The sequence below is a fragment of the Triturus cristatus genome, chromosome 10, assembly GCF_964204655.1.
Source record: "Triturus cristatus chromosome 10, aTriCri1.1, whole genome shotgun sequence".
Lineage (NCBI taxonomy): Eukaryota > Metazoa > Chordata > Amphibia > Caudata > Salamandridae > Triturus > Triturus cristatus.
In genome coordinates, this window is record NC_140593.1 from 540,360,105 (window position 1) to 540,376,424 (window position 16,320).

At 41.6% G+C, this 16,320-nt stretch overlaps 1 protein-coding gene across 1 annotated transcript in view; it reads right to left on the reverse strand.

Annotated features, from left to right (window-relative positions):
• The window catches only part of NUB1 (negative regulator of ubiquitin like proteins 1), a 260,190-nt gene that overhangs the window by 216,224 nt on the left and 27,646 nt on the right, over window positions 1-16,320 (reverse strand). Inside the window, exon 3 of the mRNA XM_085632023.1 lies at window positions 4,237-4,404. Coding sequence (XP_085488149.1) covers window positions 4,237-4,404 — 168 coding nt within the window. The remainder of the gene's footprint in view (window positions 1-4,236; window positions 4,405-16,320) is intronic.

The window sequence follows — 16,320 nt, forward strand, 5'->3', positions numbered from 1 at the left end:
AGCCAAAAGGCCCCAGCTGCCTTGCTCCATCCAGCGTGAGACAGCACTGTTCACACTCATAAGAAGCAGCTCATAAAGCTGCTCCCTGCTGGCGGGAGTACCATCTAGATCTTTTTCCCAGCCGGTATCACTGCAGATCCGCTCCCAGTGGGTGGGAGGATTTTTGAAGCTTCTGCCAGCCGGGAGAGGACCTGGTGTTTTGCTCCCACTTGGTGGGAGATTTGAAATTGCTCCCAACAAGTGCGAACAAACACAGGTTTCCCTGTCCATGCCAGTGTAGGCAGGGAAACTGCTATGTCCCAGGTGTGGGCTACTCGGGAGATAGCCTAAGAGCCAGCCCTGAGGATGGGGTCCCCAGGGCCATTAATGGTTCAGGCAGGGGGGCCCCCACCCTTTACAACATGCGGTGGGCACCGGGGATGGGAACATGGCCCAGGGAGGAGGGCCATGTGCCCCCTTTACAAATGAGGCCAGGCTCCAGGGGATAGTCCCCAGGGCTGAAAGCGGCCAGGGAAAAGGGGCGTACTGCTTCCTCATCCTTTACATATGCGGCGAGCCCTGGGGGATGGGGTCTCCGGTGCCGAAATCAGCCCAGGAACGGGGCCATGTGTCCACCTCCCACTTTACAAATACGGCCGGGTCTCAAGTGATGGTGTCCCCAGGGCAGAAATCAGCTGGGGGGAGGGGGGGGGGGCGTGCAGCCCTCCAGCAGAAAATTGCACTGGGCCCTGGGGGAAGGGGTCCAATGTATTCCTATCCTGTCTCTTGTATCTTTTTTTTTTTTTTTTTTAGGGCTCGGAGTCCCAAGTCCTAAGATGACTGCCACCACTTCTTGGTTGAGGTGGTGGCATCCAATAAGATCTCAGTTTTAGATATGTCAGGATCCGTGTCAGGATAAGCATTAATTGCTCAAAATTTACTGAACAGATTTACACCAAAACACAAAAAGTACTCTTTCGAGACCCAGGTCTAGAGGGCTGCATTTTCATCGTGCTGGGATGCTCTTCTTTATTGGACGATTTTACTGAGAGCAACTGACTTTTTGCTTGCCCTTTAAAAACATCAGCAGGAGAAATTGACGTGTGCGGCTACAAGTTCTATCATACAGGGTGGTGAGATGCTGCAGGAGCGGCTGCTGGAGACTGAATGTCCAGTAATCCCTGAAATGTTTCCACGCTCCATCCATCATCTCCTTGTGTTTGCTTTGTTCGCCCTAAGCTGGCAGGGTATGCCCACACGTGAGTCCCTTGCTCACTTTACCACTGGATTCAAGCTGGCCTGGCTGATGAGACCACCTTTTCCTTACCCTAACCTTGAATTCTAAAATCAAGAGATGTAAAGATATACTCCTAGCATCTGATATTGCAGTACCTAGGAATAAAGGTATTAGTCTCAAGAGGACAGGATGAAGTGTCACTGCTGAAAAAGGTGGTCAAAGCCAATAAAGAAAGTTTTTGGATATGCACAGATCCTGAAGCCCCTCCACCCCGAGATCATAGTGGTGGCCTTTGGCAAGATTACATCAGCCGTATCAGCCAACGTAAAAGTGACAAACAAGGGGACTAAAAAGCAGAATAAAGGCTAATTTGATCACACAGGCTAACCAAAACCTAAGAAAGGCTCAACAGTCAGGTACATGGGACAAGAAAGAGGTCAAACAAGCCTGGATAGCGCTGGGGTATCTGGAGACGCCAAATTATTTTGGAAAATAATTAATTCCCCGCTCTTAAAAGATGATTTAGATCTAAAGATGGAAACAGTTGTGGCTCCGACAGATTGGATAACCCACTTTGGAACATTTTAATCCAAGAAAAGAAGATTCAAGCCATACCATAGGTTAACAAAACTTCTATCCCATTTGTCCCTTTGTAACTGGTTAGCATTGAGCAGGCTACACGTGCTATTACGAATCTGCCAGTGGGAAAGTCCCCGTCCCCGATGGGGTCCCAGTGGATGCCTTTAAATCTACCACTATCTTATGGGCTCCAATATTGATGCTTGTCTGCAATGCAGCAGCCCAAGGATCTATTCCAGCCACATGGACGATGATACGGTCTGTATCATCGTGCAGATATTTAAAAGGGGGACAAGGGAGATGCCAAATGTTATCTCCTTATACCTCTACTGGATTTATGCGCAAAGACAATAGGGAGAATCATGCTTGATAAGCTGGATACCTGGGGAGCCGATAATCATGTGCTAACAGACTCCCAATATGGATTCAGGAGAAACATTGGGACTGTGGAACAGTGCATTAATCTCAATCTTCTCATTGGCAAATATACGTTAGCAATGAATCGACATCATCAGTCTGGATCTGCCCGCCATCCTAATCTGGCGGGCGGTGAATCCACGTTCGATGACGGCGAGCTCGCCACCGCGCGGCTGGCAGTGGCGGGCCTTCTGCCATCGTAATCGGCCCCTAAGCCTTTCAGATGTCGATATTGGTTTCGTACACAGATGAAAATGTTTCTCCTGTCCTGTTCTTGCAACTGTCACCAAATATGTCTAAATATGGCTCATTTGGGTACCTTTTTTAACAGGGTGTCGTCCACTGAGCTAATCATAGGTTTGGTACTTTTGCTGATGTCTTATTCGTAATAGCGCATTCACCTGCTTTGATTCTGAGCCCATTTTGAGGACTTCCTAACAGAAGCAATACAAAGAGAGACCTACATGGGCAAAAGAAACCATGAATGATTGTTATGAGGAATTAAGAAACCATTTCTCATATTTCACAAGAAGATGCTTAATCATGGAGAGATAGTGGACATCCACGTATTGTGGATGAACGGGATTTAAAAACGATAACCAACATTGCCAATCTTGGTCTACAGGAATGACTGTACAATTATGGATGTGGTTGAATTTCTAGAGAACTTCACAACATGAAAAGTTGTATTAGTTTCTTTGAGGCACATTAAATTTCACGTATGCCCAGGCCGCAGCATCAGAGACGGATAAGATTTCAGCACGAGGTTGCAATGTATTATCTTTCTCCTTTGGAATAACTGTAGCCAACATCATTTTCAAGGACCTTGTCTTTGTCTGGTCTCAGAAGGAGGTCAAGGTAATAAAATATCACCATCCACATAGGGGAACAGAGTTTCAGAAATCCATGGCAGGAGGAATCAGAAGGTAAGTGATTCATCTGGCACTTTTAAGTATACCCAATAGTAGTGGCACAATAATTTGCAATTTGGATTTATTGGTGTGCCTCAGTGTCATGCTGGAAGTATGAAATCCTTAATCCTCCACAAGTTCCTAGAAATTTCTTAATCAAAGGAGGTCTCATCTCCCAATGACTGATTCGGAGTAAAATTAGGTTAAGGTTTTAGCTCAAAATACTCTGTGCAACAAAGTATTTTTGGACAGCACCTCTTTGAGAAGGGCTGAAGGAGATTTGATGGTTAGATCACCTTTCTCTATTTTTAAGCAGTTGATAGGTGTAGGTAATGGTACTGCCACCAGGCAATCTTTTGAGGGAGTAATTTAAGTTCCTCTGGTTGCTGTATCCCGCAATTTCATCTAATGAGGAATATGAGCATTTGTCTGGAAAGCTTATTTGTTTGGTGCTCTCATAGAGCCTGGATTTAAAATCAAGAGTAAAACGGCACATACTTTGAATATGAAAACATTCTGACCAAAAGTAAGCATTTGTTTAGTATTTGTTTTCCTTATTTACATTGCCTTCATGTGGTGGATTATCTCCCAGAAATTTGGCCAATACACTGGCGACCAATGATGTTAAAGGCTACTTCATTTGAGATGATATTTGTGACAAAGTGTAAAGTGAGGGCATGAGCAGTGCACTGAGGTGAGCAATGGATGAGCACTTCACACTTTTGGGTGGTCTTAATATCGTACCACACTATACTGAGATGTGAGTAAACAGCCACACATTATTTTTTAAAAGCAAAGCATTGTCACTGGATATATACAGTTAACAGACTATAATATTGCAGTATACCCATCTGTTACAATTATACACGGGTCACAGTGATGGAACAAAAATTTGTCAAAGAAGAAGGTGATTCAAATCAGGTAAAAATGGGTAACCAATACATGAACAAAAATATAAATACTGGAAAAATAGTAAGTTTTACAAATAATTGCCTTTTGCTTCCCCTACAAATACATAATAAGCAGAGGTATGAACTCATCTGTCTATGTCAATGTCCGCAGTATGGCATTAGTTGCCTCAGCAGAATTTATTTTTTATGTACAACTACCTACCTGATTTAACTTTTTAGGCAGGAAAATATCTAGTGTAGCTACGCCTTTTGTTTTAAATGCTTCATTTCCACTTCCACGCTGCACTGCTTTCGACCTCAATTCCTCCATAGCGCACTCAACCTCAGCTGCGGAATAGGGCAGCTTGCTGGAATATTTCTCAGCAAGAACCTAAAAGAAAAATGTATTTTTGTTATTTCATTTAAAACACATTTGTACGCCAGCATGGAAAAACAGATGTTACATTTTTCTACTGAAAAATATTTGTTCTCCAGTCTTACGCCATATTGTTCATCATCATCTTAAATGTAAATTATCTTCACTCCTAGAAGGTTCACATTCATGGGCTAAGTATCTGGCACACAGTTCGAAAAGATGTGTTTTCAAAAGTTTCTTCAAAGATTGCAAATTTTCAAATGGTCGAAGACCTACAGGAAGATTGTTCCATAATGAGATTGCTTTACGGGGGTAGCTTTTTCCCTGGTTTGGACCTATAAATCCTATGTTGAGTAAGAAGCATTTTACTTTTTGAGCAAGACTCCCTTGATCGTTGTCAGATGTGCAGTAGGTAATCTTTCACGGATCCATAAGTTGCTTTATGAGCCAGTGTAAGCATTTTGACAGCCCCAACTACGGGGTTTTCAAGACCTGCATTTTCTGAATAGTGGCTTCAGATGTTCATAAATAGAGGGCCTTCCAGCCTCTTAAATTCATTGCACAAACTATTGGCATACATAGTTATTGAAACTAACCTAGCATTTGTATTAGATATTTGCGGTCTAATCCTAGTTAAATAGAATGAGATCAGTGCCTGAGGAATCTGAAATCTTTTTATCTCATTTTATGTATAAATGAAATAGTCTATCAAAAATGGATTTCCAAAATCTAAAAGATGTTAGCGTGAACACAACTAAACCCATTGAAAGTACTGCCAAGCGTAGAGGAATTGTTTTGCAGCATAACAATACCTGAACAATGCTAACCACAGTTCTTTATCAAACATCAACTCCACCCACACTTTATAAACTGACATTTTGGAAAGGACGCCAGCATAATCCAGGGATACCTCAACGGGAACTATTATTGAAGGTTCAAAATTCATTAGAAAAACTATCTTCTTGAAAATCATGGCTCTGGAGTTCATCAAAACCACAATTTCACAGGATGAGAATCCCGAGATCCTCAGAAAGGCACTGGGCATGTGATGCAGACTTATACATGTTCCAACTGAATTTATCAATTGTTGTACTTGACCAGCTCTCACCTGTAATGATTGTATTTTCTAAAATTATTATTCCCAAAACTTAGCCTCAGAACCTGTTTCATGTCCAAAATGCGTATTTTCTTGCCAGTTTTTTGTTATATTTCAAGACATTTTATTGAAGTATTCTCATACGTATACAAGGAGTGAGCATAGTACAAATATGTCAGTTTACTGTGAAGTATTGTATTATCAGTTGTGGTTGTATTGAGATAAAATCACTGATTCTCTGAGTTTTTTTTCTGAAACTATTTTATTGGCTGTTTTCATAAGTCAACTACAAATTAAAGAACACAAAATACATCAAGAGTGTGAGAAGTCTCCTTCCAGTTGTACATTTGTTGCAACAAATAAATAATTTAAAACAATAAGACAAATAATCTCATAAAACAGGTTCAAACTGAATGGGGGGTGGATGAGGTGAAGAGGCAGTATAAGACACAAGCCAGAGTGCAAGGTACTCCAGTGTGCAACCTTTGAAGAGAATATCTCTTAAGGGAAATATTATTTCAAAGATACCCTTGGCAAGGCACAATGATGGAAAACACCCCTTCTGATGTGCAGATCCAAGAGTTAGAAGTTACTATTGAATGTAATAGAGATATACATTTTGGACATCACCCTTTATGCCGATGATAATAAACATTATACACTAGCCAACTGGGGGAAAAAACACCCATCAAACTACCACATAGTCCTAGGAACAATTTGACATATTGGAAATTCTAAGATTCAGCATGAATTGTTTTAATTTTATTTTTATATAGGAATTTTGTGACCATAAACAAATCACTGCCAAGAGGCTACCCAATGGGTTTAATTCACCAATCCTTGAAAAAGGCATGGATTACCAGTACCAAAAGGGCTCTCTCTGAACACAATACACACACACAACAAGATAAGCTAGTGTGCTTAGTCCTACCAGTAATTAGCTCAAAATACATGAGAACTGCTTTTTTTCAATTCAAGGAATTTTAATTTAAGTGTGATGGGAGGGATTTCTGAACAGGACAATCATTGTATTTCAGTGTGTGCAGCCTACTTTAGGAGAGCTGTGAATATTAAAAAAGTAGTGAAGACTTACATAAGTGCTATGCACCTGTCAATGCAATGTGAAATCTTGCTCTTCTAGGTGTTGTGCCTGCCATTTGTCTGTTAAGCCCATCTGAGTGAACCATTCTTGTGTCTGCTGTGAAAGTTCCACACCCATCTGATCTAAACAGGGAGCTAGCATTCGGTTCATCACAGAGTTTGGTTTGTCTTCAATTAGGTCTCTCTTCCTTCAAGCCCTCTATCACTGTTTCCATGCGTAAGGAGTTTTAACTTGTGTTGTATGCATAGATATTCATAAGACCTAAAATGTGCGCTCACCTCAAAGCTCAACATCAGCCACTTGCCTTGTGGATCCTTCTTGACTCAGATTACCTCAACTTTACTGTGCCACTCTATGAGCACAGCTCATTTCTTCTCTGAACCGCTAGAGAAGAATTGTCTGGGCAATCAAAGGGACCCCAGTTTTAACCAATTCTGTTGTATGAGATGAGTTTCTTGGCTGAAGGAGACATCAACCTCCAGGTATTTCGGTAGGCAATGAATGCCTGTCATTAAGCAGGGCTGTTTAGGCTTTCAATATTCATACTGACAACATTCACCTGGACCGCAGCTGCAGGATGGCATTGACTAGTTTTTTTATTTCAGGGTGTTTTGGTTCTAAAGGATCCAATGTTCAACAAAGTCTAGGGCGCTTAATATGCATCTCTTCCCCTGATGCAGCATCTTTCCCTCACCCAAAATAAAATTACTGTTCAATTCTGTGGTGTCTTTCACTGGGTCTACCACTCTGGTTTGGTACCCTCCCTATTCCCCAAAACCCACCTATAAACTCTTGTTATCAGCTATTTATTGCTGCCAATGTTGTTTCTTTTAGGTCTTATCTTCTTCCTCTTCCGATCTGGCCTCCTCATGCTACTGCGTTGCTTCGGGCTGTTTTTCACGTTGCCCAAGTCTGGTGATTGAAGTCTCTCTTTTCTTTAAGTGTTTTGCAGTGATCGCCGCCCAATTTTTGCCATCCTTGTGACCCATCTCTAACATTGCTTTTGATGGCTGGTGGCCGACTTGTTATTGTCCGCTTGTGGAGCCTTCATGTCTTCAGATGGTTGACTTAGTTCAAAACAATTCTGGTCTCAGAAAGTGAGCTTATAATGTACATTTTTCATTGCCATTGGACTACGGGTCTAAAGAAATGGCCCTAGTCATAAGGTATCCTCTTGGTTCTTAAGAAATAGACTTACTGAAATTTCACTTGCTAAGAGGCCATGGGAGATTTGGATCTCAACACTCTTCATATGAGAGGTCTCCTATCTTTCTTGCAGCCTCCATCAATTTCTCTTTGGCCTGGAATTTGTGTACTGGTGATTAGTTACTGTGTGGCGGTAGGAGGAGAGTTGTCAGTTTTTCATTGTTTCTCTCTTTCATTGGTCATAGCCTCCTTCTTGGGCTTCTTCACACACCTTTGGGCGGTGAATCTGATCCTGTAGAAACCTGCTTACAAAGTTGTCCCTTCGTCTGCTGACCTTAGGGTCACTTTTGAAGCTCTAATTTGTCAGTGCTGAGGGAAATTGTGCAGTTGTTGGTATGAGGGAACAGAGGAGAGAGAATTCTCACCTTCTCAAAGTGCCATTTGGACCAGCCCATTTAATTACATTTTAAAGTATAAAATTGCATAGAAGCAGATGCCACTGTTGAGTTTAGTTCAGATGCACTTTCCAATGAAAAGGTACATTTTGATTTGCCTATACCTTTGGACCCTTTGGATGGATTTGGTTGAAATTTAACAAATCTCTATTTAAAATCAGCCAAGGTCAGGCATGCAATTCACATGAAGATGAGTGCAGGGTTAAAAATGTAAAGGGGTGGGGTAGAAAAAGAAGTAATTTCCTATAATTTTGCTCATGCCTATGGCACAAACCATTTGACTCATTTACACCAAACTTGGCATGAAAGTAGACCTTTACACAAAGTGTGCATTTGTTGGTTCTGTTTAAATCCATTCAGTAGTCTGAGACTCTGGCAATTAAATAGGTTGCTAAGCAGGCTTTAAATGTTTTTCTATATCCCTTCCATTTTAACTCAGAGTCATGACTAGTGAATCCTGTCAATCATATTTGGATTTCATAAGAAAGTTGACTCGGTCAATTTTCAGGCATTTCTAAAATTGTAGCGACTCGGTAGCTGTGTGAGGTGGAAAAACAAATTGCAGAGCTATGAGAACCCATGGCAGTGCTCAGCGGCTTAAAGGCGGCGTGGAAAACTCATACCAGAAAAAAAAACAATGAAAACAGCGACCAATTTGCAAGTCAAGAGAAAATCGTGAGGTCACTATCAGCTATTTTGGGTACTGAATTGAACAGCCATTTTGTGAAAAGCTGCAAGTCGTATGCAAGTTGCATGCTTCAAAAAGGGTGAAAATAAGTCAGGGCGCATACAAGTTAGAGTGATAGGGATGTGTGCAGTGGTGGATACCCACTCTGAGCAGGTAGGGTGTAGGTGTGGCATACCGCTGTGGGGGCTGGGTGCTAGTGGAGGGCCTGCGTCCAAAGGAATGCACAGCTGGGGTTGAGTGCTCGAGGTGGTTTGGGCACAAGCAGGCCAGGTGCCCAACTCCCACTGCACACGACTGAAGGAGGGCTTGGGTGCCATAACTCACAGTTTATGCAACACACGTAACACCAATTTTCAAATATCAGCTATGAAGACAACATCATGGTCGATAACGTAAGTTATGGCATGTGAGGACTATGTTAATAAACTTATCTGCTGAATTTCAGTGTTTTTCTGCATTTGAGCAAGACACACAACTCACTTTTGTACTATGTGTTTTTTCAGCAAATGTGTTTATGTATTTATGCTGAAAAACAGTTAAAATTAAGTTATGGTTCTGGCTCAAACAGGTAAAACCACTGAAATTCGCCAGTTATGGCATGTGTTTGCATCGATAACCATAACTGTTTTTTCTGTGACTTTAATTTTTTTTTTGGATGCATCAAAACTGTTCTCCAATTTCTTTATATTAGGCAACTTGTGACGCATCTAGTTGCCCATTATAAAGAAATGACGCAGCCGCTCAACTGTAATAACTTATTACAGTTGGGTTCCGACGTCACACTCCCTGCAGTAGAGCCAGCAGCCGAGAAGAAAGGCAGGTCAGGTCACGGAGCATAATTAAAGTAGCTGTTTAAAGAACAAAAACAAAATGTGGCTATTCTTCCTTCTGTTCAATTTTTCTGATGAGCAGAAAGGAGATATTTATGGTAATACGTTTTTTATTTGTTGCACTCCTTGGGTAATTATAGAAACGTTTGAATCTGTCTGCATGTTTCTACACATTCAGAGCTACTTCTCCTTTCTTCTTTAAAGCAAAAAAACTTGACTTGTATTAAACTGATTCGGATATCTATATGCAACAAATTTAACTTTGCACTAGAGATTCTATTTTTAATAGTCATGTTTGCAAATATGCTCTCGTTCATTTGAAAGAGCGGCTCACCAAAGATGTATGGGGTTTGTGGTGATGGTGTAAACTACTGCTTTCAGCAAGGGAATGAATATGCGTAGTCTTCATCTTCAAACATGAGGTTCTGTCATAATGACTAGGGATGCCCAAGTAAAATATTGGTCTGAGCTTATCATTCTTCTTCAGAAATACTGAATATATTCCTTGACATTGCTCCAACATGTTCCTCCTCCACAAGTCTTTTTTGGGGCAACACTAGAATTTCATTCATTAACTTAATGAGTTATTTTCCTGAAAGACGTTTCAGTAGTACATTCCTTGATATAGCTAATTTTACTGTAGCATTTAAAGTGCTTATCGTACATCACAAGGGTGAATCCTCAGAGATATTACTGTAAATGAGAAGAAAAACAGATACAGTGTTTGGAGGAACAAATATCTTATCAATAACATTGTCTAAAACCAACAAGCTGAAGTTATTTTAGCTAACATCTTAGAAACCAACTGTGGCTTTTCTTTGGCACAAGTGTTGCAGTTAATGGCAATGTGGCAACTGTGGTTTGGTGTGGAAGACATCCTTCCTTAGTTGTCCTTAAATACACCTGTCTGTTCTTTGGCGGCTGGTTGCCATGTCTGCCGGGCAAGTGGTAAAGTAAATGACTGATAAGCCAAAAAGCTTGGTTTTAAACTGATTTGAGGGCTATTGCTTGGACCTAATTACTCTAGTTGCCACACCGTATTGTATGCAAAAACAACAGTTGGACAGAATGCAGAACAATGTCAAACATTCACCCCAGTACAGAGATCTGGGCCTAAATCCATCGTTTTTTTGCTCACCATGCCATTCCAGTTTGAACCCAGCCATATGCAAATCAGTCTTGACCCTGTGCCTCATGGGAACAGTTCAGCCCGAACTGCCAAGCCAGGTCCTCCCTGGACTGGAACCAAGCATCCTAGGACCAGTTTCCGGGGTTCATCCCTCTTCAGCCAGGATAGCTTGATTCCAGTGGCATGGAGAACACGGGACTCACGTCTGAGTATACTCGTCCCACTCGGGGTGACAAATGCAAAAACAACAGATCTCTGTACTGGGGTGAATGCATGACATTGTTCTGCATTCTGTCCATCAATAGTTCTTTTTGCATTTGTCACCCCGAGTGGGACGGGTATGCTCAGACGTGAGTCCCGTGCTCTCCATGCCACTGGAATCAAGCTATCCTGGCTGAAGAGGGGTGAAACCCCAAAACCGGTCCTAGGATGCTTGTTTCCAGTCCAGGGAGGATCTGGCCTGGCAGTTCGGGCCGCACTGTTCCCATTGGGCACAGGGTCAAGACTGATTTGCATATGGCTGGGTCCAAACTGGAATGGCACGGTGAGTAAAAAAACGATGGATTTAGGCCCAGATCTCTGTACTGGGTTGAATGTATGATATTGTTCTGCATTCTGTCCATCAATAGTTCTTTTTGCATTGGTCACCCCGAGTGGGACGGGTATGCTCAGACGTGAGTCCCGTGCTCTCCATGCCAGTGGAATCAAGCTATCCTGGCTGAAGAGGGGTGAAACCCCGAAACCGGTCCTAGGATGCTGGTTTCCATTCCAGGGAGGACCTGGCCTGGCAGTTTGGGCTGGACTGTTCCCATTGGGCACAGGGTCAAGACTGATTTGCATATGGCTGGGTCCAAGCTGGAATGGCATGGTGAGCAAAAAAACGATGGAATTAGGCCCAGATCTCTGTACTGGGGTGAATGTATGACATTGTTCTGCATTCTGTCCATCAATAGTTCTTTTTGCATTTGACACCGTATTGTATGGCACCAAAATCATTAAAGATATGGTTAAAACAAATGACTGTACAGTCTTCTAGCATGTCGCCTATAGATAAAAATATTGTAATTTGTCTGTGAATGGTTTATATGTTGGTGTCCTTCTTAATCCTATCACTTCATCTACTTGATGCCCAAAGAGTTGTTTCCGTATAAAGGACATGCTGAGAAGGATTGTTAGATCATCTCGACGAAGCTGAATTACTCATAGTCAAAGAAATCTTTAAAGTAAACCTCTGACGACCTGTTAATCTGGCATTGGCTGCATTTATTGACACTCTAATTGATGGGTTAGCGAACATCTACCAAATACATTCTGCTTTTTTTTTTTGTTCTAGTAAGGGTCCTTCCATTTTCTCCCTCTGGTGATTGACTATCTGCTAACCAGTGCAAGAATGTTAATCCTCAAATTCATTACAGTTCCTATCGCCACAAACCTCTCAGTGGTCACTAACTTCTTGCTTTTATCCTCTAGTGAAAGTTCGCCAATGCCACTAGTTTTCTGGAATTTGTATTCATGTGTACTACTACAGAAGCTGCAATAATATTGGTCTTGATATTAGTCTACTGTGATTTTCAATAGCTGGCTTTTAAACTACCTTTTTTGTGCACAAGATTTAATTTGTCTTTTCTACCAGAGTTAGTTTTTCCATTACGAAATTATCCACATATGCATCTGCACTCCATGCCATCATCCACATCCACATATGCATCTGCCTGCCATCAGAGTAACAGAATGATATGACATAAACTTCCCTAGTGAAGACTCACTTCAGGCATCACATACATTTCTAATATTATTCTACAGTTTATTTGATTAGCACAGTATTCACCAATTACATAGTATCTTAGCCCTTTATGTAGAGTTCCCTCAGTATTTGAGATTCATCCTGCAGGACATCCCTAATGCTGGATTCCTATGCAAATTTCAGATTGATACTGGTGGGTGTTTTGCAAGCTGTGGGTTAGAATTATGAAGGTGTTACCCAACGGAGAAAAAGTGGGTAAAATGGAAGGAGTCTTCAAACTTAGAGTGAATGGTTATTAGACAGAGGGTTGTATATGTGTGGTGGCTTGAAGTGAGGGTTTGGGTCTTGTAGCCCTATGCCAAAACGATCTGTTACTATTTGCCAGATGCAGCTATGCCTGATGAACAGAACACATCCATGTTAAATTAGTACAATGGCTAGGTGTGGATAAAGTGAGTAGATGTATGTTGGTGCTTCAACTAACTATTTTAGATTAGGGGTGTGGATCCGGATGATGGGTTAGGATATGGTGTTTAGGGGTCCTTTTGTTTTATTGGTAGATACTAGTTCATGCTTACTTTGGGTCTGGAGTGCCTGGTGTTTACGTAATGAGGTTGGGTGGTGAACCTTGTCCTAGTTTCTAGATATACAAACTATGGTATTTTGTACTTTGAGTTGTTGTGGTTCTTCTGTCAAGAGTGAGGTACAGAAACAAAGGACTCTGGGAAACACTCTCAAGGGATAGCTGTCCAGTGCGACACAGGGTGGAGGACTGAACAAGTTATAAGTTTACTATCTTTGGGAGGAGGGGTTCATTTGGTTCCTGTGTAACTCTATGCCCCATTGGTCCTCACCAAAAAAGTGACTTATCATGGGCATTTTTGAAGACCGGTATTCGTAAGACAAGAATTACACTTGCCTGTAACAAAATAGAGGGAGATATGGCATGGTGGCAAGGAAGCAAGTAGCTGAGCTTTCGAATGGAGCAGGGATTGTTAGTGGAAGGCAAATAGAGAACATAAGCAGTCAGCTACGAATGTGGGTCAGAAGCGATGTTGTGTGAAGTGATCGCTTGTGTTGTTGAACAAAGGTTCGAGAGGTCAGGTTGTGTTGGGCGTGGATAAAGTGGTAGAAGGCAGAAATAGCGTCACATTCTTGTTGGATATCGTGCATCAGTAGATCAGAGAGGTGTAATGTGACAAGGGTGTAAGGGGATGACGTAGAATTGTGGAAGTAGTTAGTAAGTATACTTTTGGTGCAGCATTTAAGCATTCTATGGGCGAGCATTATGTGGGAGAAGTGTTACAATTGGTGTTTGTACAAGTTAAGGTACCGGTGGAATAGTAGTGTATAGGGAAATGTTGTTTTAAGCTTATATCACGGAGGGAGTAAGTGCAGTACTGTGTGATATAATTTGGTGTAGGGCGGATGGTGCACGCAGAGAGCTTGAATGATGGTATGACGTTGAGAACTGGTTATGTTGGTTGGTATGTTACTCATTGTGCTGTATACTGAATTGCTTAAGTGTCATGGAAAGGGATGTGAATGTATAATCCATGGTATGGCATGGTACATTATGTGCAGAATGCCAGGTCATTTTGTAAGGAGTGGTGCCTCTTCAAAATATGTACAGTAAAAGGTGGAGGCGGGATTAGTAGATGGTGTGGAGAAGAGTTGAGGGAAAGGCTTGAAGAGATAAAGATGACATAAGGAGAGGATATGTGCCGGTATTTCATGTGAGCACGGTGGCTTGGAAAGATAGGCTGGCATGCGAGGATGAGGTGATAGAGGATGGCGTCAAGCGACAAGGATCAGGGATACGATTATGCACCTGCAAAGTTATTTCTCAGGAAAATTGCAATGCAATATATTTTCTAGAATACTTCACTACAATAGTCAACTTCTCCATGCTCTTGGTAATTATGTATGAAAGACTATCTTTTGCAGAGATGTACATGTATTTTTGGTCTAAAAAAACCTGGGAATGGAAATGTCAGGCTAAGCTAAATATTGTTACTTGGTGATAGTCCATGATTGGCCACCCTGAACATTCTTTTCATCTTTGATATCTTGCAGTGGTTTAACTGCTCTAGTGAAGGTCTCTTTGTAGCAGAATAATGGTGTTGAAGCCGGTCAACAAGATGTTCCAGGACCTGTTTGAGATCCATGTCTTTACTTCAGCACTGATCTTCCGTTTAGCATCAATTTCAACTCACAAAGTTGTTTAAACTGAAGTCTAATTTGTATCTTTCAAAGACGATGCTGTAGAGTTATCTTTTCGCTTCAAGGCCAATGGTATTAATTTGGTATAGTTTTAAATATGGAAACTTCCACCTGCTATATGAGTTTAGAGAGGTTTGATATAGTCATATTATGCTTGACAGTAGAGGAGCAGGACACTGAAGACCACAATGTTCAATTTAGCCCAAGTATTTGTTTCGTGAGTCCTAACAAACTCAGCCCACTGCCTCGATTACCCCAGTCCAATATCAATCTTTTTTGGGGGGGGACTTTTATATACCGCACACTTGAACCGAAGATACCAAAGCGCTTTACATGAGCACCAGTTGCATTACAGATGGACACTTTAATTTTCTTAGTCACATGGAGATTAAGTGATTTGCTCAGAATTACTTGATGTTGAATGTCCCTGCCGAGACTAACCCAGTTCTCCAGCTTCGAGGTAGACTTCTCTAGCCGTTAGGCCACATCCTCTCTCTAAGATTCTTATGCAGAATCAACTGAGACCTCAATAGCTCTTGGCTCAAAGGTCTTATGTGAATACTCTCATTGGTCCTGAGCTTAGTCTTTTTGTTACGATAGAATGCACATACCATACACTTGCCATTTTGATCCCTTTGCAGACATTTAAGGACCAAATTACTTTCAAAGCATGAAAACAAATAAAATGCATGTTTTTCATTGTTCAATATGGATCTAAAGAGGGATAATTTCTTTTTGTGTACTCAATCATATTACGAGACCTCCTTTGACAAAACAATTTTTAAATCAAACATTCTGGGATCTGAGCTTTCACACTCTTTTGGATTCTATTCTACAGCTACATAAAAAAGCTTAGTAAATAAGGACTCACATCAGATGAGTCTCCTGCTGAAAGTCATACAAATGAACAACACGACAGAAAAAAGATAATCTTAAAATGAAATCTATAAGCACCTATTTGTGGTTTCTGGTCATGTCAGACCCCGTTCGTGAGGGTCAGGGAGCAAGCAGAGACTACTGGGCTTCAACTGTGTGGTTAACCTCTTGAGTGCCCATGACAAGCTGGTCTCGTCATGGGCCGCGGTTGCGCTGTGCCCATGACGAGACCAGCTCGTCATAAACCCCACCCGCTAATGCAACGGCCGGCACAGGGCGGGGAAAGGGGCGGGCACTCAAGGGGTTAAAGTCAATTGCGTTTGATGTCTAAAGGTTCACACTACTATGGCTCTGCAAACTGGACAAAGCACAACCCCTTCAGTATTTGACTCTCAGTGGCAGCAATGGTGGGCAGTCACAGGCTTCTAAGGGAGGTAGTGTGGAGGTGCTCAAGCGAGCTCGGAGCCCAGCAATCACACAGCAGTGCAATAAATGAATGAATGAATGTATTTCTTTATGGCACGATAACTTAAAATCATTACAAAAAATGCATGATAAAAAAATTCTGCAATAAAATGTTGTGATGCACAATTTTACATTCATAAATTCTGTAAAAAGGTGAATCTCACGATATATTAAAAT